This window comes from Bombyx mori, chromosome 23 (assembly GCF_030269925.1).
Source record: "Bombyx mori chromosome 23, ASM3026992v2".
Lineage (NCBI taxonomy): Eukaryota > Metazoa > Arthropoda > Insecta > Lepidoptera > Bombycidae > Bombyx > Bombyx mori.
This window is the reverse complement of record NC_085129.1, coordinates 21,400,349-21,428,015: the sequence shown is the minus strand read 5'-3', so window position 1 is coordinate 21,428,015 and position 27,667 is coordinate 21,400,349. Positions and strand designations below refer to the sequence as shown.

The 27,667-nt window shown below is 40.9% G+C and overlaps 1 protein-coding gene across 2 annotated transcripts; it reads right to left on the bottom strand.

The window, feature by feature from the left end:
- Positions 1-752: 752 nt before the first annotated feature.
- LOC105841608 (putative fatty acyl-CoA reductase CG5065) lies at positions 753-25,906 on the bottom strand. Of its 2 annotated transcripts, none has more exons than XM_038019206.2 (13): positions 25,784-25,906; positions 12,500-12,614; positions 12,094-12,210; positions 10,847-10,966; positions 9,649-9,774; positions 8,099-8,244; positions 7,285-7,397; positions 6,627-6,819; positions 5,950-6,144; positions 5,401-5,490; positions 5,044-5,208; positions 3,711-3,809; positions 753-2,678 (listed from the first exon to the last, which is right to left on the bottom strand). In XM_038019206.2, the coding sequence occupies exons 2-13, from the start codon at positions 12,602-12,604 to the stop codon at positions 2,525-2,527; spliced, it is 1,623 nt and encodes a 540-aa protein (XP_037875134.1). In that variant the 5' UTR covers positions 12,605-12,614; positions 25,784-25,906; the 3' UTR covers positions 753-2,524. The 2 variants fall into 2 exon arrangements, with proteins under 2 accessions (XP_037875134.1, XP_012545674.1); XM_012690220.4 differs by having other exon boundaries at positions 5,998-6,144.
- Between the last annotated feature and the right edge of the window lie 1,761 nt (positions 25,907-27,667).

Below are 27,667 nucleotides of genomic sequence, written 5' to 3'. Positions count from 1 at the left end.
AATATTAAATTTCGTAACTAATTAAAAGCCTTTTATTACACTTTCTCATGTGCCAAACTAAGCGCTTATACATATATATAAAAGGGAACACTTTAAGTAGATTCGCTCCTCGCATATCCGTTAAAAAGTGTTAATAACTGTTCTACATTTTGTATATTATAAATATGTATTTGTTTTAACATTAGCTTGATTGAGCTAAATTAGTCTTAATTTCTTAAATTTAAGAGCATCAACATTCTTTTATCGCTCCGGTATTTCTTTTCTAATTTTTTTTATTTGTCTTTGTAGGCAGACGAGAATACATCCCTCCTGATGGTTAGTTACATACTGTCGCTTAAGGACATCAGTGTCGATACGACACAGCCAAGTGACAGTCAACTACTGAGAAATAGACATCGACCCCAAGAATACAAGCACGCTCGGAAAGTTGCTGAGGTACTTCTTGGAATTTTGGCACCATGACAAAAAAGTCCTTCTTGCCATGCGATTTGGAATCCATAGCTTGTGCCGCTTCATCAATCCGAAAGCTGGCATCCCACGTGCATGAGTGTCTCTAGGTGCCTTGTCACAGCTATGTAGTGTGTATTTGTTTGATCGACAATAGCGATATCTCCTGAAAAACCATAAGGTGAAGTGGTTTGTGGTTTCGAACCGTGTGGGGTGTCAGTCTGGTTAGCATCAGAGACTGGTCGTCTATAGCCTTTCCACTCTACAATAATTATGATTTTTGTTGGAAAATAAAAAAACCGTTATAAGTAAAAGTAGTTTATCTTAAATCAATACATCACCATTTTTTTAAAAGTATTTAATACCAACATACAAATTATTCTTAAACCTTAAATTTATTATTTTATTTTTCTAAGCAGGATCCATAACCCACAATTAGTAAAAACAAATTGAGCAAAGGAATACTTTGTTACTGGCAACATTCGTATTATTAACATTATACTAAATTTATTGAAATCTTATCACATCCGGTACCTAAGTTTAAACAATACATACATATATAAGTTGTTTTTTTTAAATAAAAATACAATATAAAAAATAGATTACGATTGCATCCGATGGCGGTGTCTACGACACAAGGCACCAGTGGTTACGGCTCCAGAGTGAAAATAGTAATAGTAATATTACTATTATTGAAGTGAAACTTCTTTAGGCGCATGAGGGTAAAATTTTTACAGAACGTCACGCAGGTATGCAACGGAAGTGACATCAAACTACTATTGAAATTAAGTACTTGTGAAATGTCAGTAGTAGCAGTTGTTGTATTTTTCCAACTGGAAAGGCAAATGTATCATACCATACAGCCTAATATTTTATAATCTTTTTGTGAAAAATGTTAATAGGAATTGAAATGAAATGAAAAGAATTTGGAACATTAATCAAATAGCATAAAATTAAATGAGTCAATTCAATTGGCAAAATATTAGTCATTTACAATTTAGAAATCTAAACTTAATGTGACTGTCAACACTGAGGTTTGAGATTGACATTTGACAGACTTTTGGCGGGAACATATCTTCCTTTTTCCCTTCCTCTAAGTCTCGGAAATCTAAAGTTTTAGATTTGTATAATTATAAGCAAGATTTATAAATTAGTTCGCCAAAAAAGTTTCACTTCTGACATGTGTACTTTGTACGCACGCACTTTTTTTATTATTTACCTACGTTTTTTTTTAATATTCAACAAATAAATAGGTAATGATAATTTTATTAAAGGGACTCATGTAAAATTATTTACTACTATCACATTGTTGTGTACTTAGCCGTACCTACTCATTAAAGTAATGGTAATTTTTATATTGTGACGCGAGTTTAAATTTGAGCAGTTCCCAACACAAAAACATACAGAGTAATTGACTTTGCAATTACATACATCAACTCACATGTTAGACTTAATATTAATTTCACAATAATTATGAATTAAATACCATGTATTAAAAGTAACAACTTAAGACAATTTTATTGTTCTTAGAAAAACGGTTACAAGAAAACAAAAACTTTGCAACAATGAAAAATAATTTGTTTTCAATTTTAAAGATGTTTTAAACATAAAGGCGTCAAATTGTTTTTTGCAACCATTAACATATTGATATACAAACTTGAGCATAATAAAAACATAACCTTAAAAAGTAATTTTCGCGCCATTAAACCTTTCCAAGTTCTGACGTCTTATTTTTTTTTAATTCTCACCTAAGTACAAGAAATAGCGTACCATAATGTACATGGAGTTGTGTCACACAGCTCGTACTTGACACAATACAATCTCCAGATTAGTAAGATGAGATGATGACGCGTACATTACCGCCAGATACTCGAACTAGCCGCACACGTCGCGACAACTCTTAAACATTAGTCTATCTATGAAGTAGAAACAGATTTATCAGTTTATGAAGGGCCACACATGGCTCTATTAAGTTGGACTCATCGTTGTCATCCATTATAGTTCCAGACGCGCTCCATCACAGTTTATCTAAAATTTTTATTTAATAAATAACAGTTAAAAAGGTTGTCTTGGCCAACTACGAGGAGACGCGCGAGTACGTGGAGCTGACGATCGTGAACAGCAGCCGGAGAGTGCCCAGCACGAGGCTGCGGACCAGGGGCGCGTGCAGCGATAGCCGCAGCAGCAGCGCCGTCACGAACACCAGGAAGCCGTTGTGGACGTAGAACATCCTGTCGAACCAATTACTTTATTGTGACAGTCACTAGACTGCGCGCTGCTGCCGCCCCTCCATGACCCGCCTGATGGCTCTGTGGTGGAGCAGACCCACGGGATCTTACAACTAGACCAGCCACTGATGCAGTAATGTTATAATGCTACAACAACTATGTGTATCAATATAAGCTGTTACTGTGCCGGTGTTGGAGTCCCGCGGCCAGGTACCGACTGCTCTAGTGAAGTACGAACTTTTTCCCCTACCTGTTCGCTGGTAGCCTAAGAGGCTATTCCAGCTACGCGCGGGTAAGCCAGCTCACGGGCTCAACCTGAGAGAATTTGCTAGCACTAGCAGTGCTTCGCGGAATCTACCACCGGATCGGAATCGCGACCCACTGAGAAGATTCGGCAATAAACTCTATGGGTTATTTCGCTTGTCGAACTCTTCATCGTAATCGACGAGTTCGACGAGGACGGTGACCGGTGCTTGAGAGGCCTAAAAGCATCGAGAGTGAATCCGCGGATTACGACAAGACTTCTTTCGGGCGATGGCGGCTTTGTGTTGCCTCGCCGCGGTCCGAGAACTACGAATTTAACACCTGTTCGCGAAAGACTTCCACCCTACTGGTAAACATATAACGTTGTGTGACAACAATAAACGCGCAATATCCATTGCTACTGGATGTAGAGCGTCTTGTAAGTACCACCGAGCTGCAGCACCTATTATAAAATTATGTACTATAAAATAGAGTCTTAAATCTCATGTCTCGGGAGAGCTGGCGATAGCTACACGGTAGGCACTTAAGAGCAGACGGGCCGTGACCTCGTTCACCCGTGTATACGATAACAAATAAAAAGGAACATGAGTATCACAAAACCCGTTGAAATTTAGTTATCATTTCCTCCTTCACTTTTTAAAATGTCTCCTTATTCCACAGTACAATGATGTTGCGAACATCTATCCAGAGCGCCCCCCGCTGGCACAGTGGCCACACGCGTGGAGTTGCATTCTAAGATCGTGCATTCAGATCCATCTAACAGATATTTACTTGCGCAAATGTCGCTTGGCCTCGTCAATGTCCTGGTCTTTTTCTTTCAGCAGATATTTCCTTGTTCCTTTCACGAAGTCTACGTACAGAGCGTCCCAGCTGTAACAAAAACAATAAATGTAGTCCGACCGGAGACCAGCACCCTCCCGCACCCTCCCACACCCTCCCACATCCTGTCGCATCCTCCCTGTATCGCCTCAGGGGACCTAACACTAGGGCCGAAATATCACCCTTTGATATTTTATGTGGTTCGGTCCGTACTTAAGTTGACTATTGCAGATAGATAAAATGGCGAGAAAAGGAGTGGCTATGTTTATTTCACCGGCCTTCTCCAAGCTGTAATCTATCCAGATTTATCAGTTTCTTTTTGGCACTAGTCGTGACCTCCAGTTTCACTCGGGTTTTGTGATGCTACTCTAGCTTAAGTTTTAGAGAGCTGAAGATTAAGCTTCGAGATACATTTTTTAATCAAATAAAAAAAATGTAATAATAAATCGTCAAATTTGCGTGCGTTATTTTAATATTTGATAGTTTTATTTAAGTAAGTGTATCCCGCGTCACCCCCCATCCGGGGGCTGCCAGCTCGTCCATCAATCGTAAATAAAGAGAACATTTTTGTGTTTTGTTAATTTTAATCTAAGTATTTTATTAGCTGCGTCGTAAACACGTAAATTCTCGATTGCTCTTGTTTTCGAGCCCAGTGTATAGTCATCTATTTAAATTTAACAAGCGGCCCGCTCGGGCTCCGCTCGGGTCTTTAACAAAAATTTCAACGATATTTGACGTTGTTTTATTTTATTAAATAAAAGAACACTTATTGCGGTATAACTATAATAGTAAAAGAACTCTTATTGCGAACTATAATAGACATATGCTGTCGCGATACTTTTTGTAAATAATGTGTTCTACAAAGTCGTAGTACATTATTTTGTTCTATCATGAATAGTTTTCGCAGGGCACGCAATGTAAATAATATTTTAAGTAATTTTTTTACACCTTGGGTTACATTATTAGACTTTTAGTAAGTATCCCTAATTTTTTTCAAAAAAGTTTAGGGATGGGGAAGAAGCCTATGTCATTCGGGAATAGTGTAGCTTCCAAAGAGTGAAAGGATTTTTCAAATCGGTTCATTAGTTTCGGAGCCTATTCAATACAAACAAACAAACAAATCTTTCCTCTTTATAATATTAGTATAGATTAATTAATTAAATCCAAACTACTCATTTAACTACATGTTTAGATTTATGTGTTATTTCTGAGACGGGTCCACCTGATTATATAAATGGTTACGAAAGCCACGGATATCAGGAACTTATTGCCGGACGTTACTCACTCTATTGTATTCGGGTCCAGATTGTAGATCAGTGCGTCCTGTGGAGATAGTCTGGCTTGCAATTTCCGGACATTGTCGGACTTGAAATCCCACTCGCGCATCGAAAAGAACGTTAGCACCTTACACATTCCCTGGAGACGTTCGCTAATGGTAATTAAACTTAATCTGAAAGGGAAATTAAACTATTTAACTTATCAACACGACAAAATAATAGAACAACGAACTACCACCCCGCGCCCGCCCCGCGCCCGCCCCACGCCCGCCCCGCGCCCGCCCCACGCCCGCCCCACGCCCGCCCCGCGCCCGCCCCGCGCCCTCCCCGCGCGCCTATTGAGCAATAGAACATTTTAAACATACCTTGATTTAATTCCGATCATTCGAGAACAATACTCCGCCATATGTAACGGGATCGTCTGTGTTATTAACTGCAATATATTAAGAAGATATCTGTAAAGAAAAGCAGTACGAGTTAATTTAGATGAAATATCAATATTTAAAAACGGGTATCGTTAACAGAACAGCACTAAGTTTCATGACTATTTACATCTGTGGCTGTGACGGGAAATCTGAACATCAGATATCTACACCTGATCATGCGGCGCACCCGATGAAAAGTGGTTAAAGATGTCCTTCAACATCACCAATGACATAAACAACTCATTTTTTTTTTCTACTATGCTGATAGCCTTGCGAGGCTATTTCAGCTTCGCCCTAACGTGTGTAGGTGAGCTCACGGGCTCAAACCGGAGTGGTGCTAACACTGGCCCTAGTAAGAGCAGTGCTTCGCAGAATCTACCCCCGGATCAGAAACGCGACCCACTAAGAAGATCCGGCGAGAAACTCAGTGGACTGTGTCCGTGGGCTAATTCGCTCGTGTTGTAAATAAGTGGTACTAAGTTCTAGTACGTGCTAGCAGCGCCATCTACAGTCCGGGGTCTACGTGTGTTGACATACTCGTTCTCCACGGCAGCTCCGCTCGGGTACCAATATGTTTTGTCCAGGGGATGTTCAATCAGCAACTTTTTGATCGCCATCTCAAACTGCGCCCACGTGGTCGAGTTCCTCCCGCTGCTGCAGTTGTACACGCGAATCTCGTCCAGTCTGGGAACCAAAACCACTAATCATCTGTAGTTTTACATTTACTATATCAAATTTATACATGAAGAAAAGATACAGGAAAATTTTTTTTGTTGCATAGATGGATGGACGAGCTCACAGCCTACCTGGTGTTGAGTGGTTACTGGAGCCCATAGACATCTACAACGTAAATGCCGCCACCCACCTTAAGATATGAGTTCTAAGGTTCTCAGTATAGTCACAACGGCTGCACCGCCCTTCAAACCGAAACGCATTACTGCTTCACGGCAGAAATAGGCAGGGTGGTGGTACCTACCCGTGCGGACTCACAAGAAGTCTAATACCACCAGTAAAATAAATAAATAAACAGGTTTACGAAAACAATGATTCGATTGTGTGACTTCTGTGTTTGATCAACTTAACATTGAATGAATTTTATGACATTATTTGTCTTTGTTATTGGTTGCGCGCACTTGTGATTCAAACAAATAGGGCTTCATACATACTTATCCACGGCGGTCTCCCAGGCGGCCGCTATCAGCGTGTCAATAGCTATGTCCACTGGAATCATGTCCGCCTTAGCTGACCTCTTGCAGCAGAAGAAATGCAGTAAGCCCTTCCCGGCTGCCACCAGCACGCCGCTGGGGCCATTTAGGTTCTCGATCCAACCAGGGAAGGGATGACGAAGAGCAGATATTACTAGAAGTAAGGGTTCATTTTAGAAGTAAGTACCCAAATCGTCAAGACATCTTTGGGCGTTTGATTGTAACTGACAACGTCCTTGAGTTTTGGAACACCTCGGCGTGGTATCGGCCCAGGGTACGTAGTTCGAGAGACAGGAGAACCAACCGCATGGAGGAGGTCGCGATCCTCGGTTGTAAGGGACCATCGAGGAGGGCTATTGGTATTGTCTTGAATTAGCAGTTATCATTCCAGCCTCGGACACGCTCCGCTCACATTCTGTTTCCGTGCAAACACATTTAATGGACAAAAGTCCGGTGTCGCTCTCACTGAAACTTATCAACTTACAGCTCTAAGTTAACAGAGTTATATCGCTTTTCACATACACTTCGGTACATATTGGGAATGAACACGAGTCTTTCATAAGACAATTATAACCATAATCAACCCCGCATCAGTCAATATATTAGCTGATAATCTTACCAATCGTGGGTCTGAAGATGGCCACGGGGTATTTCCTGTTGGTCCGCTCAGCCACTGCGTTCTCCGCGAGCGCCTTCGTGAACGTGTACGTGTTGGGTTTCGGACTTATCAACCTTTAACGGAAGAACAATCATTGGAGCGTCATCATCACGTCGGCTGAATTTCTTCTTATCTGTTTATATACCTCGAAAACTATGCATACCTACGTGGGTAGTTTTATGTGGTTCTTTGATATACATGTTTTATAGTTATAGACTATAGACGGTTTAGTGTATGGTTTTATTACCTGCCCCTGGAGTCGTTCCCGAAGCCCCTGGAGATCACAACGTGACCGCCGCCGCCGCGCCGCCGCCGCTCTCAGTTGTATTGGCACGGCGGCTGTGCCCATTGTGGACCACAACGCATACTTTCAATATGGCAGAAATAGGCAGAACGGTACGTATATTGTCCAGACTCGCAATCTGCTTTATCACCAGCTGCCACGTACCACATACCAGTCAGCGGTCGCGGTGAGCTCATCTAGTACTCAGAGAACGCTGGTATCCGTTATTGTGAGTGAATCGCTTAGTCGCCCTTCACATCACTATGTCAGCTATTTGCAAAGAATAATACTGGGTATTTTATAAAAACGGTACATACAAAAAGATGTGCTGAAGATTGTAGAAAATGAATGTATGTGGCGTTGAGTTTTTGCTATTCAAATTCAATCCAAACTAATTTCCAATTAGTGATATCAGGTTTTGGTTTGACAATGAAGGTGTGCTGGAAAGAGGCACGTTCCCTGAGTTAGTTGAATATGAGACTGGCGCTGTACCTGGGCGTGAGGTCGGCGGCGAGCTGGTCCGGCAGCGCGTCGGCCAGCGCCAGCAGCTGCTGCAGCGGCACCGGCGCCGCGTACACGCGCTCCTCCACTGTCGACAGCTCCGCGTTGCTGTACGCAGTGGACACGTGCACCAGCGCCTGCGCAACGGACTCTGTGTTCGAACACTGGTGGTAGGAGCTCTTGTAAGTCCGTACGGGTAGGTACCACCACTCCGCCTATTTCTGCCGTGAAGCAGCAATGCGTTTCGGTTTGAAGGGCGGGGCAGCCGTTGTAACTACTCTGAGACCTTAGAACTTATATCTCAAGGTGGGTAGCGCATTTACGTTATAGATGTATATGGGCTCCAGTAACCACTTAACACTAGGTGGGCTGTGAGCTCGTCCACCCATGTACTTCAGTGTTCCACGCGCCGACTGAAAGGATGACATATGGATTAACCGGGTTTATGTGTAAACACCAATCTGGAGAATCGATCGTGATGCTAGATCTGACGACGAGAAGCATTGCGGTCCGCAAATATGCACAGCAGTGTAGTGAAGCTCCTCGCAAAGTGGAAACGGCCCGACAGCGAGCTCAATGATTTTGTTTGTTTTAGGAATCAGCGTTGAAATGTATTAGTAGCCAGCAATACGGGCAGTATTGTGGTCCCTTCGTTTCTGGGAATATTTATATTATAGTTATAGAAAGTACGGTTTTGAGTAGGAGTTATTTGAATTTGATTTGACCAGCGCTCTCTAGCGTCAAAAGGAACACGACATTTTTGTATCCTTAAAATCGATGGTAGATGGCGCTAACGAAACATTTTTAGTTTTTGGGACAGGTTTCATGTGTATCTTACATAAATAATATAATCGATGGAATTTACAAGCGTTGTTTGGCCACAGGTAGTTAACCACTGAAACATTGTTTGTGGAGTGTTCCATGGCCAGGCTGGCACGAGGGACAGAGAGCAGGGTAGTAGAGAGAGCTCTTTGAATTTACATTTAATTTGTAAGCTCAATGTATCAATAATGATTAAGGACCAATAGAGAGGGAGACCCTCACACGGAAGTGGTAATCGATTGGTCACACATTAAGAAAGCTCGGTACCTATTGAAGAGAGCACTGATCTGGAAAGTGTCTGGCAAAAGGAAGAGAGGCCATCCCAGAACAACTTGGCGTCGCTCAGTAGAGCACGAACTGGGTGACTTAGGAGCTAGAACAGATTGCCCAAGACCGATGCAAATGGAAGAATTTGATTTAAGCCCTACACCCCTCTCTCTCTCTTCGATCGGTCCCTCACTGCTGAGGGTCGTGACTCCGTCCGATTCCGTCAACCAGCTGTCTCCATCGATTCCGTTTTGTAGCTTGGTGGAGTGCGTCGCTGACAGGAACCTCAGTTCCTCCGCTATTTTGTCCGACCATCGTTTGGGACCTTTTCCCCGTTATTTTACCGGTCACCCAGTAGAGCGTAATAGAAAAGAAAAAAAAAGAGGTAGTTTATACAGTACATCGGCTGGCACCGCCGCTACAAACTGCGACATAGCCAGTGCGTTCCTCACCTCGATGTTGGGCATCCCGTCGCATATGTCCATGAGGCTCAAGACGGAGCGCACGTTCTGGTCCACCGCCTTATTGAGGGCCTCGTCGAACTTGAGCGTCGCCGCGCTGTGGAACACCACCGACACCTGTTGAGGACAACACCGAACCTTCACTCATACCCTTCATACACCAATAATCTAAGCACGGAGGATTCATTCAAATTGGTTTTACTCGAAAAGGTTGAAAGATTAATGAAAAATAACGATATTTTTCCACTTGGATTTTAACACCTAATATTAAATGGTTTCCAGAGCCCATAGACAGCAACAGCGTAACTTTTTTGGGAGTAGTCGTTGATGACTGTAGGGTCATCAGTGCCGGGCGTAATGAGTCCGTAATAGAATAGGCAGTTTATTTCCGGGTGACCCTTCACTATTAATCAAAATGTCTTCCATTTTTATCTATACATTTCTGCCATCTAATAGGAAGGTCATTTGTGCCTTTGTGATCTAGATTCTACAAACTGTGTGAAAGCATTTTGTACTGCCTCCTGGGAAGAAAACTTTTTATCGCGTAGAACATTGTCGAAATCACGAAACAAATGGTAGTCCGTTGGAGTAAGGTCTGGCGAATACGGAGGGTGACGCATGGTTTCTAATTGCAATTCCTGTAGAGTTAAAACGGTTTCTCGTACTGTATGAATGAATGAATGATGAATGATTTATTTTATTTCAGACAACAACAAGTCCATATGTGTACATAGTATCATTGATACATACTTAATATTACCAAAACCATTCAAATAAAAAAGATACATTTGTTAAAAATAATTGTTTGACATTTGACATCACATTCTACACAATTGTTTGATAGTCATAACGTTCTGTTCATGCCCTCATAAATGAGGTCTCACGTTATCATGGAGCAATAATGGTGAAGATCGATTCATGAGTCAGGGCTGTTTCACTGCAAGTTTTGCTGTCATTGTTCAGAAAATCTCAAATCATGTTGGTTCTATTTCAATTCGAAGTACTTGTTACAATAAAGCGGCAATTTCATACTTTAACCCCTATTATTTCATTAGAAAAATTGGTATCCGCCAGCGGGATCCAAACACCGTCACATCGCTCGATATGAAAGTACCGGACATCACAAGACTTATTAATGTACTTAAGTGTATTAGTAACACAAAAAGAAAGTACACAAATACTCAGTAACCTCTTTCAGTAGACCAATGGATTCCACGCTGAGACCGAGGTTGGGGGCGGTGGTGTCGCCCGGGATCAGGTACAGCTTCTCCAGCTGACCCGGACAATACTCTCTGATCACGTCAAATACCTGTAATTAAAGTCTCTTTTATATTGTTATCGAAGTTGACGAGTTGACGACCCGCTTGTAGAGGCGCCCTCGCGCAATGACGACAACACAGACGAGTGGGGCGGGGGTGTCCGGTGGCCGACAGTCTGATCGTAAATGTCGTCAGACTGCCGGCCCCGGACACCGCAGCCGCTAGCTGCACCGTCTTGTGACGTCACCTGCCGAACTATTCCTCGCAGAAACGTAACATTGCGTTCTAATGTCTATAGCCTCCTGTGTGCTTAGTGCGAGTTTTTAACGTTCTCGATAGCGTAAAAGTACACACAAACGCGCGTACACACGTTAGGGTGAAGCTGAAATAACCTCTCAAGGCTACCAGCATAGGTAAGAAAAAAAAATCACAACGCGAAGCCGACACTACATTTGAAAATAAATATATTTAAATCCGCGATACGTTTTATTTCGTGATATTAACATTTTGATAGGATTATTCTTTTGAATTTAATCTATCATTATAAGATTTGACTTATAGAATTTAAGCTGGTCGCCAAAATTACATATTGTGACCATGAACAGCGAGTAGTTCGGAAACGGCAAAGAATATTGTGTCCGCGACATCGTCATTCCACACGTTGATCAATTATTTGATATGCTTTATTGATGTTCTGAAATTATTAATATTTAATTATATAATATGTATGATGTAAGACTCAGTCTGGATGTAGGCGTTGGAAGCTACAGTACACAGTATTTAACATCTTGCCGGACCCCCAGATCCTCTCTCGGTACTTTTAGGACCCTCAAGCACCGGGCACCGTCCTCGTCGAGCTCTTCGTCGTAATCGACCTGTGTGAACTAACCCAAGCCCACTGAGTTTCTTGCCGGATCTTCTCAGTGGGTCGCGATTCCGATACGATGGCAGATTCAGCGAAGCACTGCTCTTACGAGGGCTAGTATTAGCAAATTTGCTGATGTATGAGCCCTACTTATCCGGGCTTAGCTGGAATAGCCCGCTAGCTACCAACGAACAGGTAGGGAAAGAAAGCAGTATTTAAGTATGTTTGTTTAGAGATCATAATTACAGTACAGGTAAACGGGTAGACGAACGTGTCTCTCCCCATCCCCCAACCCCGCCCCCCCGGGTCTACCTGTGACTGCTTGAGCTGCGCGAGCCGCTTCTCTGGCGATACTTCCTTCTTCTCTCTCATCAGGAGGAAGATGCGCTCGATCTCTGGACACGTCCATAGTAATCTCTCCACCAGTACCTTAAAGTAATTATTATTAATACACAATTTATTCATCATAAGCATTTTTAAACTTTACAGCGATAGATGGTGAGAATCATTTTTTTTTTTTGTTGCTTAGATGGTTGGACGAGCTCCGCTTTTTTTAGCCATGTGACAATTATTCGCTGATAGTTTTATCGTTCAATACAATTAATTCTAGTTTAAGGTTGTTCAGAACTCATTTTAACATAATAATTGAACAGAAGAATCGACTGAAGAACACATCATCTATTCCCCGGTAGATGGCGCTACAACAAATGCAACTTACCTTTCCCATAAAACCGGTTGCTCCTGTTATGAATATGCTTTTCCCAGCGTAAAACTGCGGAATGAGAGGCTCCCGTGCATACGGAGACACTGGACGGGGTACCATGTTCAATAACCTAAAAGAAACAATTTAGTACAAAATATGAAATAATCAATATCACCTTATAGAAAACCAGCGGCCCGCTCAGGCTTCGCTCGGTTCTTTAACAAAAATTCCAAAATAAAAAATACACAGAAAATTATAAACATAGTTTGAATATTATTATTTTAATGATTTTTTATTTTTTTTAAATGATATTTTATTATTATTTTTATGTTTTTTTTTTTTTAATTTTCGTAAAGAGGTCATAAATACAAAAACCATTGAGTATACTAAGTTAGAGCTTCCCTGTAAATGATATTTGACGTTGTTTTATTTTAAATAAAAGATCACCTATTGTGGCATAACTATAATAGTTAGATATATGCTGTCGCGACACTTTCTGTAAATAATAATGTGTTCTACAAAGTTATAGTACAATATTTTAATCTATTATCAATAGTTTTGCGCACACGCGATGTAAATAATATTTTAGGAAGTTTTTTACACCTTGGGTTACATAATTGGAGTTTTAGTAAGGATCCCTAATTTTTGTTAAAAAAGAATATAGCCTATGTCACTTGGAGATAGTGTAGCTTCTAAACAGTCAAAGAATTTTTCAAATCGGTTCAGTAGTTTAGAGCCTATTCAATACAAACAAACAAACAAATATTTCCTCTTTATAATATTAAGTATAGATTAGTATAGATATAGATGACAGGGGCAATTATTAAATGTCGCTAATCGGTCAGAGATCCAACAATCAAATGTTCATGTTTTCATTAAGATGTGTATTTAGTATACCTACCTACTAGTACTAGTATAGTGCCATTGTAAACAAACAGTACGTGATACCACTCACTCCTTCAAACGTGGTCGTTAGTAAAAGCTTCTTAGGACACTAAAGAGTTAAACTTGATACGAACGAAAACAGAAAGAACACAGACAGTGTTACTTCATTGGTAGTTTGTTTGTGAACTCCGCCAATGTCTCCTGCTGTGATATATTATATTAGTTTTCAATCCTGTAAGAGGAAACGCTAGCGACGCGGCTATTCACACCTACGTGTATATATTGTCTCGCTTCCTTCCCGGATAGTCATATTCGAGATTTTTTTTACTAAATAGAATAATATTGTTTGTGCTGCCATTTTGTTTCATATACTCATCATACTCATGATTTTAAGAATTAAACATTTTAAACATAAAAAAATATATGGTAAATGGAAATATCGGAACTGATCAGAATATAGTAGCCCCGATGTCCAGGATTCGAATCCGCTGCGAGGAGCGCGCTGTACCGTTTCGTGCGGAAAGCATCCTTCTCCACCACGAGACGCTGGTAGTTATCGGGTTAGGCCGGTAGACTTTAGCGCCGCGACGGACAGGACTCTCGGTGGATGCGCCATCCGGAGCCCTTGGGCGGCGCCGTCAATTCGTATACTGGGACACTACGCAGGGTCAGACCCAGCGTGGGCCGGGGAATGCAGTGATCCGTCTCCTGGCTGTGATATGCAGGAAGCGTGTAGAGCAAGCAGTTCACGCGCCATTTTCTTGGTTATAGCCGGCTTAGGAAGGGACTCGAAACTTTTTTAACGGTAGGCAGCGGCTTAGCTCTGCCCCTGGCATTATTGACGTCCATGAGCGACGGTAACCGCTCACCATCAGGCGGACCGTATACTCGGCTACCTACAAGAGCAATAAAAATAATAAAAAAATTTGAGGAGATTAGAATTTGGGCCAGATCCCTGACCCTGGATCCAAAACGAGAAGAATAATAAATACTCTTTCCTGCGTCTTTTCTTTTGACTGCAACCCACGCTTAGGGACCGAGCACACGCGGTGGTCTCCGTATATATTACAAACGAGAGTTTGACGTGATGAATCAAAGCGTGGTGCCCTTCTCGGCGCAGTGACTGTGAAGATCCGTTACCATCTACCAGATAGTACGGCAGCTCATCCACCCATTTATACCAGTAAACCAGCAAGATTGTAAGTACATTGCTTGCTAACCGTATTTCTAAAATGAAATTTCAGGTAATTATTAGCGATCCTTTTGATGACAGCGATCTAGTTGCCCCCGAGACCGTCCGTACATGTTCCACTCTCGACGCAATATGCATAGTATTCAATAGCCTTATAAGGAAATTCCCATCGGTCTACGTGTGCGGGTTTGTTGACGTCCATTAGCACCGAGCTTGGACGCGACGCTCTGCTATTGACAGACCGGTGTGTCAACAATAGAGCGATGTGACGGAAACGAAGCGAACAGCCCGCGTCCTCGGCCGCCAATTAGAACGTAATCCACACATTATTTTTGTTCAGTGGTCCAACGGAGTCGAGGGAGCACCCACGGACCCCTACACATGATTTCCCCGAGCTTCCTTCGGCGGTTCCGAATCCTCCTAAGGCTGCTAACATTAAGCTAACATCTTAGAGTTTTTTTTACTTAGTAATAAGCACCAACACTGGCTTATTCTCTAATGGATTTCGTGGAAGTCTTATAATAGGTGTAAACGCGAGGAATCTTGCACAATTTTGTTCAATTTACTCAGTGGTGTTCTGTGCTATGTACAAAATGGTTTATATGCCCAATTATGAAATGTATAGAAACCTAAAGCATATCTTCCCGCCCCCGCCAGCAGCTCGGCAATAGCTAGCTGTGGGTCCCCACCGCACTCTGCGACACTGAGATCACACGAAACAAATGAGAACCGCAAACATCATACGTAGCTTTTGTTTGAGCCGAGAATTCACAAGTTCACGATGATGTATAGATCGCTCCGCGTGACACACGTGATCCTCTGTCGTGTTATTATTAACTGTCAACAAACATCTAATAATATGATTTATCTTTTAACAATTCAACATAACATGAAGTGTCCTTCATCATCTTTTAAATCTTTGGTGTGTCGGAGTCTCGCGTGCATTGGAGTAACAGTTCCTAAGATGGGTCCTTAGATTATCGGAATATTGTGTTCTGTCTACTCCAACCGATCTTCGAGTGTGTTCACCTCAGTGTGGGCAGTTGCTATTATTGCTGTAATTATGTCCATGGACTTGACAAACCCTTAACACGAGGCAGGCGCTGAGGTCGCCGACGAGTTAGCCACGACAAAGTAATTTATCTGGTGATAGGACCTCTTGTGAGTCCGCGCGGGTAGGTACCACCACCCTGCCTATTTCTGCCGTGAAGCAGTAATGCGTTTTGGTTTGAAGGGTGGGGCAGCCGTCGTAACTATACTGAGATCTTAGAATTTATATCTCAAGGTGGGTGGCGCATTTACGTTGTAGATGTCCATGGGCTCCAGTAACCACTTAACACCAGGTGGGCTGTGAGCTCGTCCACCCATCTAAGCAATAAATAAAAAATATATATTTAGCAACTGACGTACCATGTTCTAGAAGATTACCTACCTACGCTCTCTACGTATCGAGCCTTAGATCTATTTATTTATTTATGAGGTACAAAGTACACATTACAAGCTAAAAAAAGAGACATAAAAAACAACAAGTAATTAATAATTGCTTGGAGTGATTCTTAGATTGATCTTCGTGCGATGTGCGAAAAATGACATATTTCACTTGGTCAAAAATATTTGTTCAACAATAAACAAAATCACACCGGGTACTCCCCGTAGGGGGAATCAACATTTTGACAATATTATGAGCTAACATTCCGAGCTGCCGCCCTCTGCTCTCTATCCCTGATTCTGCGACTGGTAATGGTATACCAAACAATGTATGTACCATCCACTTTGCACTGGTATGTAGTACCTACAATTGGATTTTTAACCTCAAGCCTCAAAATGGAAGAGAACTCTGCAACCCCTCCCCGGCTGTACCCCTTGGTGGTTTTTAACGACGCCACACATACAGAGATCATCGCGAGCTCAACGTCATCGGCACTAAGCTGTCGCGCGGTCGCAGCTCACGTCGGGCAGGGCTCTGCCCTGGAGGCTCCATCCGATTTTAGCCATGACCTCTAATATGGTTCAGGGTTCCGTAATAAAAACATAAAACGTTAATAAAGACGGCCGTTGCCTGCTCCGGGAAAATGGGAATATTGGATTAGTCTCTCGGTTAGAGCGTTACAATAGTATTCCAATCAGTTAATAGCGGGACACAGATCAAGTGAAACTCCTTCAATATCCTCACAGTCGAGTGGAACATTCCCGCATTCACAGTCTAAACGCAATCAGTCACAATTCAAACATTGAGAGTATAATTGCACCACGCAACCGAGTGCATTCATACAAGGTGTCCGCTAGTTGCTAGCTCGTTGTGATTTTGATTTAATGAATACCAACTCAAAAACTACAATAATAACTTAGTTCTAGGAACATTATGTATTTATAAATAAGCAGCTTGTTTTCTCTATTGCACGTTCGAACCGTATCACAAACTACAACAAAATTAAGTCCGAGGTGATATCTTAGGTGACTTTAAAAACTGTTCATCTACGGAACCCAGAGGCGTGCTTTACGCGACACACTTGTCCGATTTGATTATTGTAACAGAAAGCAGCTCGACCGCGGTATTTACGCTGCGGAGTCTGGCTCGTTGGAGTGCTGACCGCGCATCCAGATACGTGATCGAAACATAAATAAATACAAGACACCAATAATGTGTAATGTGTAATATAATTGATTTCAGAGTTTCCGGTACGTCCGTGGCGTAATGGGCAAGGAGCCCGGCGTGCCCGCACGGAGCGACGCGGCCAGGCACCGATGTTTGGAATCTTCTAGTCAACTTGCAATGTTTGGACGGGTGACACATTACAAGCTGTATTAGAACCACTTCCTTCTATTCTACGATTATTTTTTGCTTATTGCACATCTATGGGACGCATGAACTGAATCCATATCCAAGGTTGGACCAGACAAAGGAACTCTTCATCAGTTTACAGCACAGACATGACATTTTGCATGCGTATTGAATGATGAGATCCTATTCTACAAGCGCCGTGACATGGCCACTGCTCTCGGGAGGGGAGTCCGACGGCGCGGGCAGGGGATTCAGCAGAGATGGCGTTCACCTCGTTCATCGTAAATCTATACAATTTCCGGTAATGTATGTCGGCAGCGTGTTCATAATACAACGCAAGGTACATGGCACCTTTTTTTATTGCTTAGATGAGTTGACGAGCTCACAGCCCACGTTAGCTAGCGTTAAGTGGTTACTGGAGCCCATAAACATCTACAACGTAAATGCGCCACCCACCTTGAGATATAAGTTCTAAGGACTCAATATAGTTACAACGGCTGCCCCACCCTTCAATCCGAAACGCATTACTGCGTCACGGCAGAAATAAGCAGTGCGGTGGTACCTACCCGTGCGGACTCACAAGAGGTCCTACCACCAATATTTACGCTTATGTAATTTGCAGGGTTTCAAAATACTTCGTCATAATCAGTTCAGTGCGTGAAAATGTAACAAACAGACTCACGTTCGTATTGATACAAATATCATTTTCTATTTATCTTTTAAGATCAAACAGTATAAAAGTAAATTTAAATAATATTTGAATGAAAATAACTTTTTTGTTCCATTGCATTTTAATGAAACAATGTAAAAACAGACCATTTAGATAATAATAACTTAACATAATAATAGGTATGTGTTGTTGAATAATTACATGATAATAAGTGAAGTCAAGTGAAGTCATTCAAGAAATTTTTTTTTTAGAAAATTAAAGAGTTTTCGACAATGAAGGTTTTTCTTTACATACATACACACAATAGTATGTATGTATTGATGTTATTCCTAGATCGTGGAGATCGTTCGCGAACAATTTCCCTAACCTAAGCATCAGCCCGCCGAGTTTCTCGCCGGATCTTCTCAGCGAATCGCGATTCCGATTCGGTAATAGATTCATTCGCGAAGCAGCTGCCCTTGAGTTGTTAGGCGCTTGAGCTTGAACTGTTAGCAAATCCCGCCCCTCCTGGCTGAGCCTTTGCTCGCCCACCTATCCTGGTGAAACTGGAAAGCCCTCCGGGCCACCAATAATCCCTCAATCATAAAAAAAACATGTTCGCTCTCTCAAATACGCATGCTCTTAATATGTATTTGAGAGAGTACCAATGATGTCCGGGAGGTATCGAGGGGTCGTTGCGAGATCCGAGTGAATAGCCACTGAATGTAGAATGTCTTTGTTCCGTCGGTGGCTCATATCGATTACCGTATCATCGTATTGGCAAGTTTCATGACGACGCGACAATTAATTAGAACCGGGTGGAAATTGATTTGGAAGATTTTCATTCATACTAATTCATTATTATTCATAAATTCATATTAATCAAAGAACTTAGTTATTTCTCTTGGAGTTTTCCTTACGTAAAGGAACTAATGAAGACGTTCGAAGCGTTAGTGGTGAATCAGCAGGACTCAAAGTGCACTAAGGTAATTAGGCATCAGTTTGGTACCAATTTTTAGGAGTTTTTGACGGTAAGTACAACTTACAAGAGAAGTTCACAACAAGTCATCAAAATATCACCAACAAAGATGCTGACTCCGGCTGGGAATAAATCCCGCGCGTGAAACAGTCGGCACAGTCAGAAAACTTACTTACCAAAAAGAGTGTGATAACAAATGTTATGGTAAAAAAATATATTTGCACCGGCGATAATTAACCTTCGGAACATTCTAATACAAAATTGATAATGTGGGCCTACTCTTTTTACGCCAAAAAAATATCTAAACAAGGTTATAATTTCACATTGAACTTACGTGGGCGGCGGTGTCGCATTCACCTTCGCCTTCAATCACTATTTGTGGCAAACGGGTTTGTAATTATGATTTATTTATTATTAATGCGCGTATATTATTATAATATACCTACGTTAATATTTAAGAAGCAAAACTTTAAACCTTAAAGTGTCGTAATTATGGTCTGTTTTAAACCTGTCGTTTTAAGCCTGAACATATAACACACATCAACCTGTGGTGGCTCCTCGATGCAGATTTCACCAGTTTTACTACTTCCTCCCTTTTAACTCTTTTTTTCCACCAACTTTAGAATTTCTCCCTACTCCCTATTTCTGGAGAGCTACTTAATATCTTCATACGAATGAGGATTAAGCAGAGTATTTCCCGGGGATACCGGCGGTGCTTGGCCATTTCATCTTTTACCAGCAGACGTCCGCTCGGTGGAAGACTTGTGCAGACATCCCATAAGCCTGGTCAGCAGGGTAGTCAATGTTTAGTTTAAGCTCAAGCTTGTGAGTGGCTTAAACGACGAAAGGGAGATCTTCTCTCGAGCGGGTGATGTTGCTCGGTAGACCGTCGCGTCGCGGCGTCGGTCCGCATGTTGTTGTTCGGAACTTCTATATGCGCAAGCTTATTTTGAAAATGTCGTAAGCGAGATTCAGGCATCTATCAAATATCTTGTATTGTATGATGGCTACCGCCACGAGCTAAAGAATTGCTTGACTTCGGATTCGGAGACAGCTGAATTGCCACTAAATTCCTACAGATGTGAATTGTCAACTCTACATTCCGATTTCGGTATGTTTGTTTTATTTAAAAATAATCTTGTATTACATAAAAGTAATCTTAACAACATGCAAATATGTATTCGAATTTATTTTCAAAACTAAAATTAATTATTATTTCCACGCGCTCTGTCATTATGACAAATTAAATCGATTAAAATAATTTCATAATGGATGATCAGTAGGCCGCGCACGTGGGCTCGGTCCGAATCGGGGGCCGTCCGTGGCCGGCGCGGCGGGCGCCGAGGCCGCGGTGAGGAAACGTCTAGAGCAGTTGCACATCGGTCGATTTGGGCCTAGACATGTTTGTGCGCATTGGAGCTGATGCAGCCTCTACGGAAGGATTCAGGGCGTGAGGGCCGTCCGTGTATCCTGACTAGCACGTTGACCGTCGTGGCGGCACACTACCACCAGAACTGCACCCAATATGTTATTATGTGTTGTTATATGTCAATTGTAGTAACAGGAGTTAGGAGGAAGAACAACCAAAAAATCGGTGTGTTTTTTGAAGTTATATTTCTTTAGGCGAGTTATAAAAAATTTATGAGAGTGAAATTTTACGATGCGCGCGCACCGTGACACAATATTAACAGAATGAAGTTGCCCACTAAATCGCGCATTACAATACGATCGACGTAACTTTAGTCCATTGAAAAGTTACATTTGGGGTTGCGTTTCTTAGAGGACGCAATTTTATTTTTTTGATGTGTATGGGGGGTAAGTGTAAAGCTAAAATCAAGTTTGTGGGGTCGCCACCCTTGTCCCACGGCCGCCATCTTGAAAATAGGGGTTGAAACGGTTTTTACGATATATCTCTTAAACTATTTATCTGACGATTCTGAATATAGCCGCAGGTGAACTTTCGCGCATGTATACACTCGTAAAAAAAGTGTTATTAACATTCATTTTTTAGTAATATAAATGACAAAATTATTATTTAATATAATTCATACTAAATATTATTAAATTATTAACGTTAAATAATTATTTAATATTCAAAAAAAATTTAAAAAAAATAAAAATAAAGTATAACTTCTTACGCGCGTCTCATTTCCTTTTTCTATTATCTTTACAGACGGTCGAGCTTATTGCCCACCAGATGGAAATTAAGTATTCAGTCATTTTTATTTAAATTAAATTTGTCGTCCGTGACCGCGAAAATTTTAAGCTGTTTACTATTAACGCGAGATTAATCCTTAAAACTAGTTTTCGTTACTCTGAGATTCGTTCTTTATGTGATTGGACGGCACCTTGAGGAGACTAATACATTAACATAATAATATCAAAAACGACCGCAAAACACTGTCTCGGAGCGTCCGCCGGCGCGCAGAGCTGCGTCACTAGACCAAATAAACAACTCCAGTCGAAGGCTCGCGTTATGAGAAATACTAATACCTACGGTCTTATTCTGAGAACAGCGGAACAAACTAACATTGAGTTACCATCGCTGCTAAGGTCAAAAATTACTATGTAAATCAGATCCAAAACGCAAGGACACAAATAAACCAATATTCTCTTAAACAATGTTCGACAAATTTGCCAACAAAAAAAACCGACGGTAAACCCAATACCATGATGGCAGCATTGTTCATGTTAGTACCAGCACACTGTACACACTCTGTGAGTACTGACACATATTCATTCCGGTTACAATGTGCTCAGGCAAGTTTTTTATTAACTGCGTAAAAGTTAACTCAAATTTGTTTGGAATTGGAAGAGCGGAGTAGCAGTTGGAACATAGGGGACGCTTACCGTTAAAAAAAGTCGCCCTAAGCACACTGATATAAGAACACAATAACGGTGATCGAAAAGCTACTTATTATTAGTAATGGGAAAGCGAACTCACGGGGCAACCGGCGTCCCCGGTACCTTGGAGCACGAGGCCGTACTCTCGGTGTTAGAGCTGATCTCACACCCTCTTGACTTAGACACAGCTTCTCAGCCGAAAGAGACAGGGTTGTGACGCCCACGCTTTTCTTGGTAAGTCAAGAGGAATTCGCCTGACTTTCGTCTCCGCTTTGGGAATGGTAGGCGCTTAAGCATAAAGCTCGCCGTCTCGTCAGTGGCGTCCGGAGGAAGCTGAAGCTTTTCTTGCTGAGCGTCAGCATCCCCGCCGGGCTTATAGTCGTCGAATTAGACGAAGCTTACTTGGTACCTCGCTACGTGAGAACCAGCGCCGGTCGGGAAGTGCGGTCATCACTCACCTGGGTGCTCTTTCGCAAGACAGAGGTGTAGGCTCTTCCCTATTGACGAGTCGCACAAGGAACTGTTTTATGTCACAGCATTAATCACAAACAACACAATATCCTATTCATAATTGAGTAGTGACGGCATGTTGAATAGGTGTAAAATGGTTGTTTGTACGAGATGGCGGAAACATTCGCTCACGTTTATGAAGTGTTAATTAAAACGAGACAATGCGTAATTTAATGCGTCGGTTTGTTGCTCTACGTGCTCCGGGTGACAGGTACACTCATCATCATCATTCTCCTGCCCTTCTCCCACTCACCTGGGGTCCATACTCCTCTATCATACACCATTTCTTCGCTCACTCCCCTCTACCACAAATCGTCTTTCACGAAATCCATCCATTTATTCTTAGATCTACCTCTTCCTCAAAAGCCTTCCACATTCATAGTTAAAACTCTCTTAACAATAACAGGTAAGCATTAAGTTCATAGCAACCGCAGATATTGATAACTTCAACTTTCAACATCACTACTTCATCTGTTTCTAGATTTAAAATGACGTAGCTAAATAATTACCCGCACATTGTGTCCTACTGGTGGTACGACGTCTTGTGAGTCCGCACGGGTGGGTACCACCGCCCCGCCTATTTCTGCCGTGAAGCAGTAATTCTTTTCGGGTCAAAGGACGGGGTAGGCATTGTTACTATACTGACTCCTTAGAACTCTTGTCTCAAGTTGGGTGGCGGCATTTATGTTGTAGATGTCTATGGGCTCAAGTAATCATTTAATACCTGGTGGGCCGTGAGCTTGTCCACCCAACTTAGCAATAAAAAATACTAGCTGGATAGCTACACAGACCTCTCAAAAAGCATTTAAATTACAAAATTTCGACTGGAGTCATGTTTCTAATATATTATTGTTTCAATATACGATAAAACGTAATCTACTTCAGGCCATATTAGGACTTAACATTAGATGAGTCGTCTGTCCATCCAGAACACGAAAAAGATGAGTTGCCGCCCATTAAATAATAATATTATTATGTTCTAACTGTAGCGACCTCAATGCGCGACACGTCTCCAAGTGTATTTTAAGTTCAAATAGTGGCTAGCGGAAGGCAGAGGCCCGGTTGCGTCTCTGACATTGCCAGTGTCAATGTCACACGCTATACAGAACGACGGATCCAAAGTTTTTTACATAAAATTGATAATATCTGTGGTGCAACGGCTACCTGGTGCTAAGTGGTTTACCAGAGCTCATGGATACCAACGACGTGGATGTTGCCACCCATCATGAGACATGAGACTGCCAATCTTGTAGCACAGTAGCTACAGCTGCATCTGCCCAGCTCCTACGAACTAACACGAGTGATCGTGAGTAATATAGTCGCGGTAGTAATGAACAGGTATCATCAGTGTATATATCTTATATATAAAACTATCGTGTCACAATGTTAGTTACCATACTCCTCTGAAACGGTTTGACCGATTTTTATGAAATTTTATATGCATGTTCAGTAAGCCTGAGAATCGGCTACTAGGTATCTATTTTTCATACCCCTAAGTGATAAGGGTTGTCCACCCCTAACATTTATTTTTTATTTTTTGGACATTTTTTTTTTGTTATACTCGTAATAAGGCATTATGTGATTGAATGAGGTTTGTTATTTTTATATTCCCTCATCATTCACAGCGCTACATGCCATCTTTCACTCATTTATCATATTCTTACACACTTACAATTAGTTAAGTTTTCTTTTTCTACACTAGAAATTCCCTAGCAATCTTATATATGGCAAAATAACGTTTGCCGGGTCAGCTAGTCTTTATATATTATCACTAGTCAGGTCATAAGTATTGTCACACAGTAAAAACTTTTCTTTTAGAATGCTGGCCACAAAAAAGTTTATTGAATTCGAATTTCGAATTGTTCATGAAAATAAAAATGTATACTTTTAGAATTTTACTCATTTTTAAATATGGAGTGGACGCTTAAAGAAATTCGTGTTGCAGTTATTGCGTTGCATCGTTGCGGTTACGCGCCAATTCAATTTTTTAACATACTGAAAAATTTGAATATAACCAAAAGATTCGTTTATCGTACCATCAAACGATACAATGAAGACTCTAGTGTAGATGATAGGTCAAGAAGTGGTCGCCCTCGGTCTGTTAGGACTCCAGCAGTGATAAAAGCTGTGAAAGCGCGAATTCAAAGAAATCCCAAACGTAAGCAGAAGCTGTTGGCCCTTCAGATGGGGTTAAGCAGAACCACAGTGAAAAGGGTGTTAAATGAAGACTTAGGGCTTCGGGCATATCGAAGAAAAACAGGACATCGTTTGAATGCTCGTCTAATGGACCTGAGACTGAAGAGATGCCGCGCTTTGTTGAAGCGGTACGCGGGAAAAAAATATCGGGAAATTCTTTTTTCGGATGAAAAATTTTTTACCGTAGAAGAGAGCTACAACAAACAAAATGATAAGGTGTACGCACACAGTAGTGAAGAAGCGAGCAACCGTATTCCGCGTGTCCAACGAGGTCATTTTCCATCCTCGCTCATGGTATGGTTGGGAGTTTCTTATTGGGGCTTAACAGAGGTACATTTTTGTAAGAAAGGTGTAAAAACGAATGCAGTTGTGTATCAAAATACAGTCCTGACCAACCTTGTGGAACCTGTTTCTCATACCATGTTCAATAACAGGCACTGGGTATTCCAACAAGATTCGGCGCCAGCTCATAGAGCGAAGAGCACACAAGACTGGCTGGCGGCGCGTGAAATCGACTTCATCCGGCACGAAGACTGGCCCTCTTCCAGTCCAGATTTGAATCCGTTAGATTACAAGATATGGCAACATTTGGAGGAAAAGGCGTGCTCAAAGCCTCATCCCAATTTGGAGTCACTCAAGACATCCTTGATTAAGGCAGCCGCCGATATTGACATGGAGCTCGTTCGATAGCGATAGACGACTGGCCGCGCAGATTGAAGGCCTGTATTCAAAATCACGGAGGTCATTTTGAATAAACTTTAGTGTCATAAGAATCTATGTTTTGTTAAGTTCATTTTGGTATATGAATTTTTACGGGAGTTTGAAGGGAGTGCGTGTTGCAAAAATCAAACCCGCAAAAATTATAATTAGCGTAATTACTATACGATTGGGATAAACCATATAAGTCCTAAGATGGAATTTACATATTATGTCTAAGGGAATCGCTAACCATTTAAAACAGGGTGGACCGTTAGCTCGTCCATCATCCAGTGGCGTAATGGCTGGTGGTAGGGTGTTTTGAGGTGGGCAGTTGCACCACGCACCATCCTAAGTGGACCCGGGACAAGCTGTACTAAGACAGTCTTTAAACTTTGATCTCGAGTTTTAAGCTTGGAGCTTGAAGTTACTTATTACCAAGTGTTCCGTCAGCTCGTCGACAAGTCTCTATGTATAGCTCAGCAATGAAATGGTGAAATACCATTTCCATCTGTTTCAGAAACAAAACCCAACACCCTGTGTAAATAAATAAGAGCACCACTCACCGTTTTGGATTCCCAAAAAATGTATAAAGAAATAAAATGATATCGAAACACAATTTCCAGTGTGGACTGCACCGCGCCGCGACTCTGACTGAGCGCGGAGCACCGCGGTCTAGTTATTAGCTCAGTTTGCTTTATTGTTGTGACGCGCTGACATAAGGCACCTCACACATCTAAAGATGTCACGTTTTGTGGTGTGATTGATGCCTTTAGGCCGTAATAGAAATAAAGAAATAATTACGTACAATTGACTCCTTCTACGTCAGTGTGAATACTAACATCGATAAAACAAAAAACTACCAAAAATAACGACAAACCTGTGTATAAAAATTAGTATTTTCAATAGTCCATTTCACATCCTATTTGCGAAGAGAAATTTTAATTTTTTTAAAACAAATATAGACGTAAAAAATATCAACAAAAAAGAAAACCGAACTCAGAAAAAAATCATTGTTGAGTTAATAATGCTATAAAAAACCAATGTGCGAGTGATTGTGTAAACAACACATCATATCCGTAAGAATTTTATCAGTGTAATTGATAAAGTCAATATCGGGGGTTGAAAAGCTTAAGGTTTAGCGTCATTTCGCTTAATACAAGACAGATCTTAATACAAGATCTTTGTGATGTTTATTTGGTGAAGATGAAGATGTTTATTTGGTATTAGCATCAACAGTTCGATGTTTTTAATTGAAGTTTAATTAAGTTTACTGCATTCAAATAGCTGAAGAAGTTTTTTTGTTATGTTATTTTTGTCAAAATTTTAAGTTTTAAATGGCTCTCCGGTATAGTTGCAAAAATGTCGCTTAAACCAGGGATGGATGGATATATAATTTCGGAGTGGATACGGATATATGAAATATTATATTATAACGATTACGGTTATGCAAATTAAATTATTTCGGATTATCCGATAGTTTCGGTTACGGATATATATTTTTTTAAGAAAGTAAATATCAAATACCTACAAATAGGAATACAAATGATTTATCTTTAATTGTGCATTATAGGTTTCACAAGAATTCATACAAGCAATTCTTTCTTACAGTTAGCTACTCGTTTTAAGGTTTTATAGGTATTATATAAATAATAATCAATATCAAAAAAAAATTACATGTGTGCAATTCACACGTGGTAGAAGTGAAACCTTCCAAAATTAAAATACAATTATCCTAAACGTCTTAAGTATATGTAAAATTTTGTCATTAGTAAATAATTGTAAGGTAGCGCCCTCTGTGAATTGATATTTTAATTTCACGTATAATCCCAAATTAAAATTCACTACAAGAGCTTTCATACACACGTTAGTATTAAAAAATCTCACAGATGGCGCTGTATTAAATAGTATGTATATTTCTGTCTCATTCTTTGCTGGCTTCATCCTACACATTTTTGTATTTGTGTCTCTTACCTGTCGTTTTTTCCGTTGCATCCGGTTTCAAATCACAACGATTCTAAAGAAGTTTTCACTTCAAAAATGAACACAACATAACACATCGATCAGTCTTCATAAGTCAATGCTTACGTTTTAATGAAATGAAAGAGTAAACTAAAATTTTAATAAAAAATTAAATGATTAATTGAATTATGTAATATTTATTAATTAATTAAATTAAACTCAGTTTTATCTGAAACTCGATACGCATTATTAAAGATAAACTCAAAAGCTGCCGATCAGAACTTGATTAACGAGAAGCTTTCATTTTTTTAAATGAGTACACCTATAAAAAAGTTCTGACGTTAAAACACATAAAAATAGAGGCGAATTGAAAGCTTCCATCTTTTTTGAAGTCTATTGAATAACCTGAATGGTTCATCTCATTCCCGCACCACATTCTCCACTAAACAGACATTAAGTATTTCTTCGTTGTTTTTGTAATGGCGTTT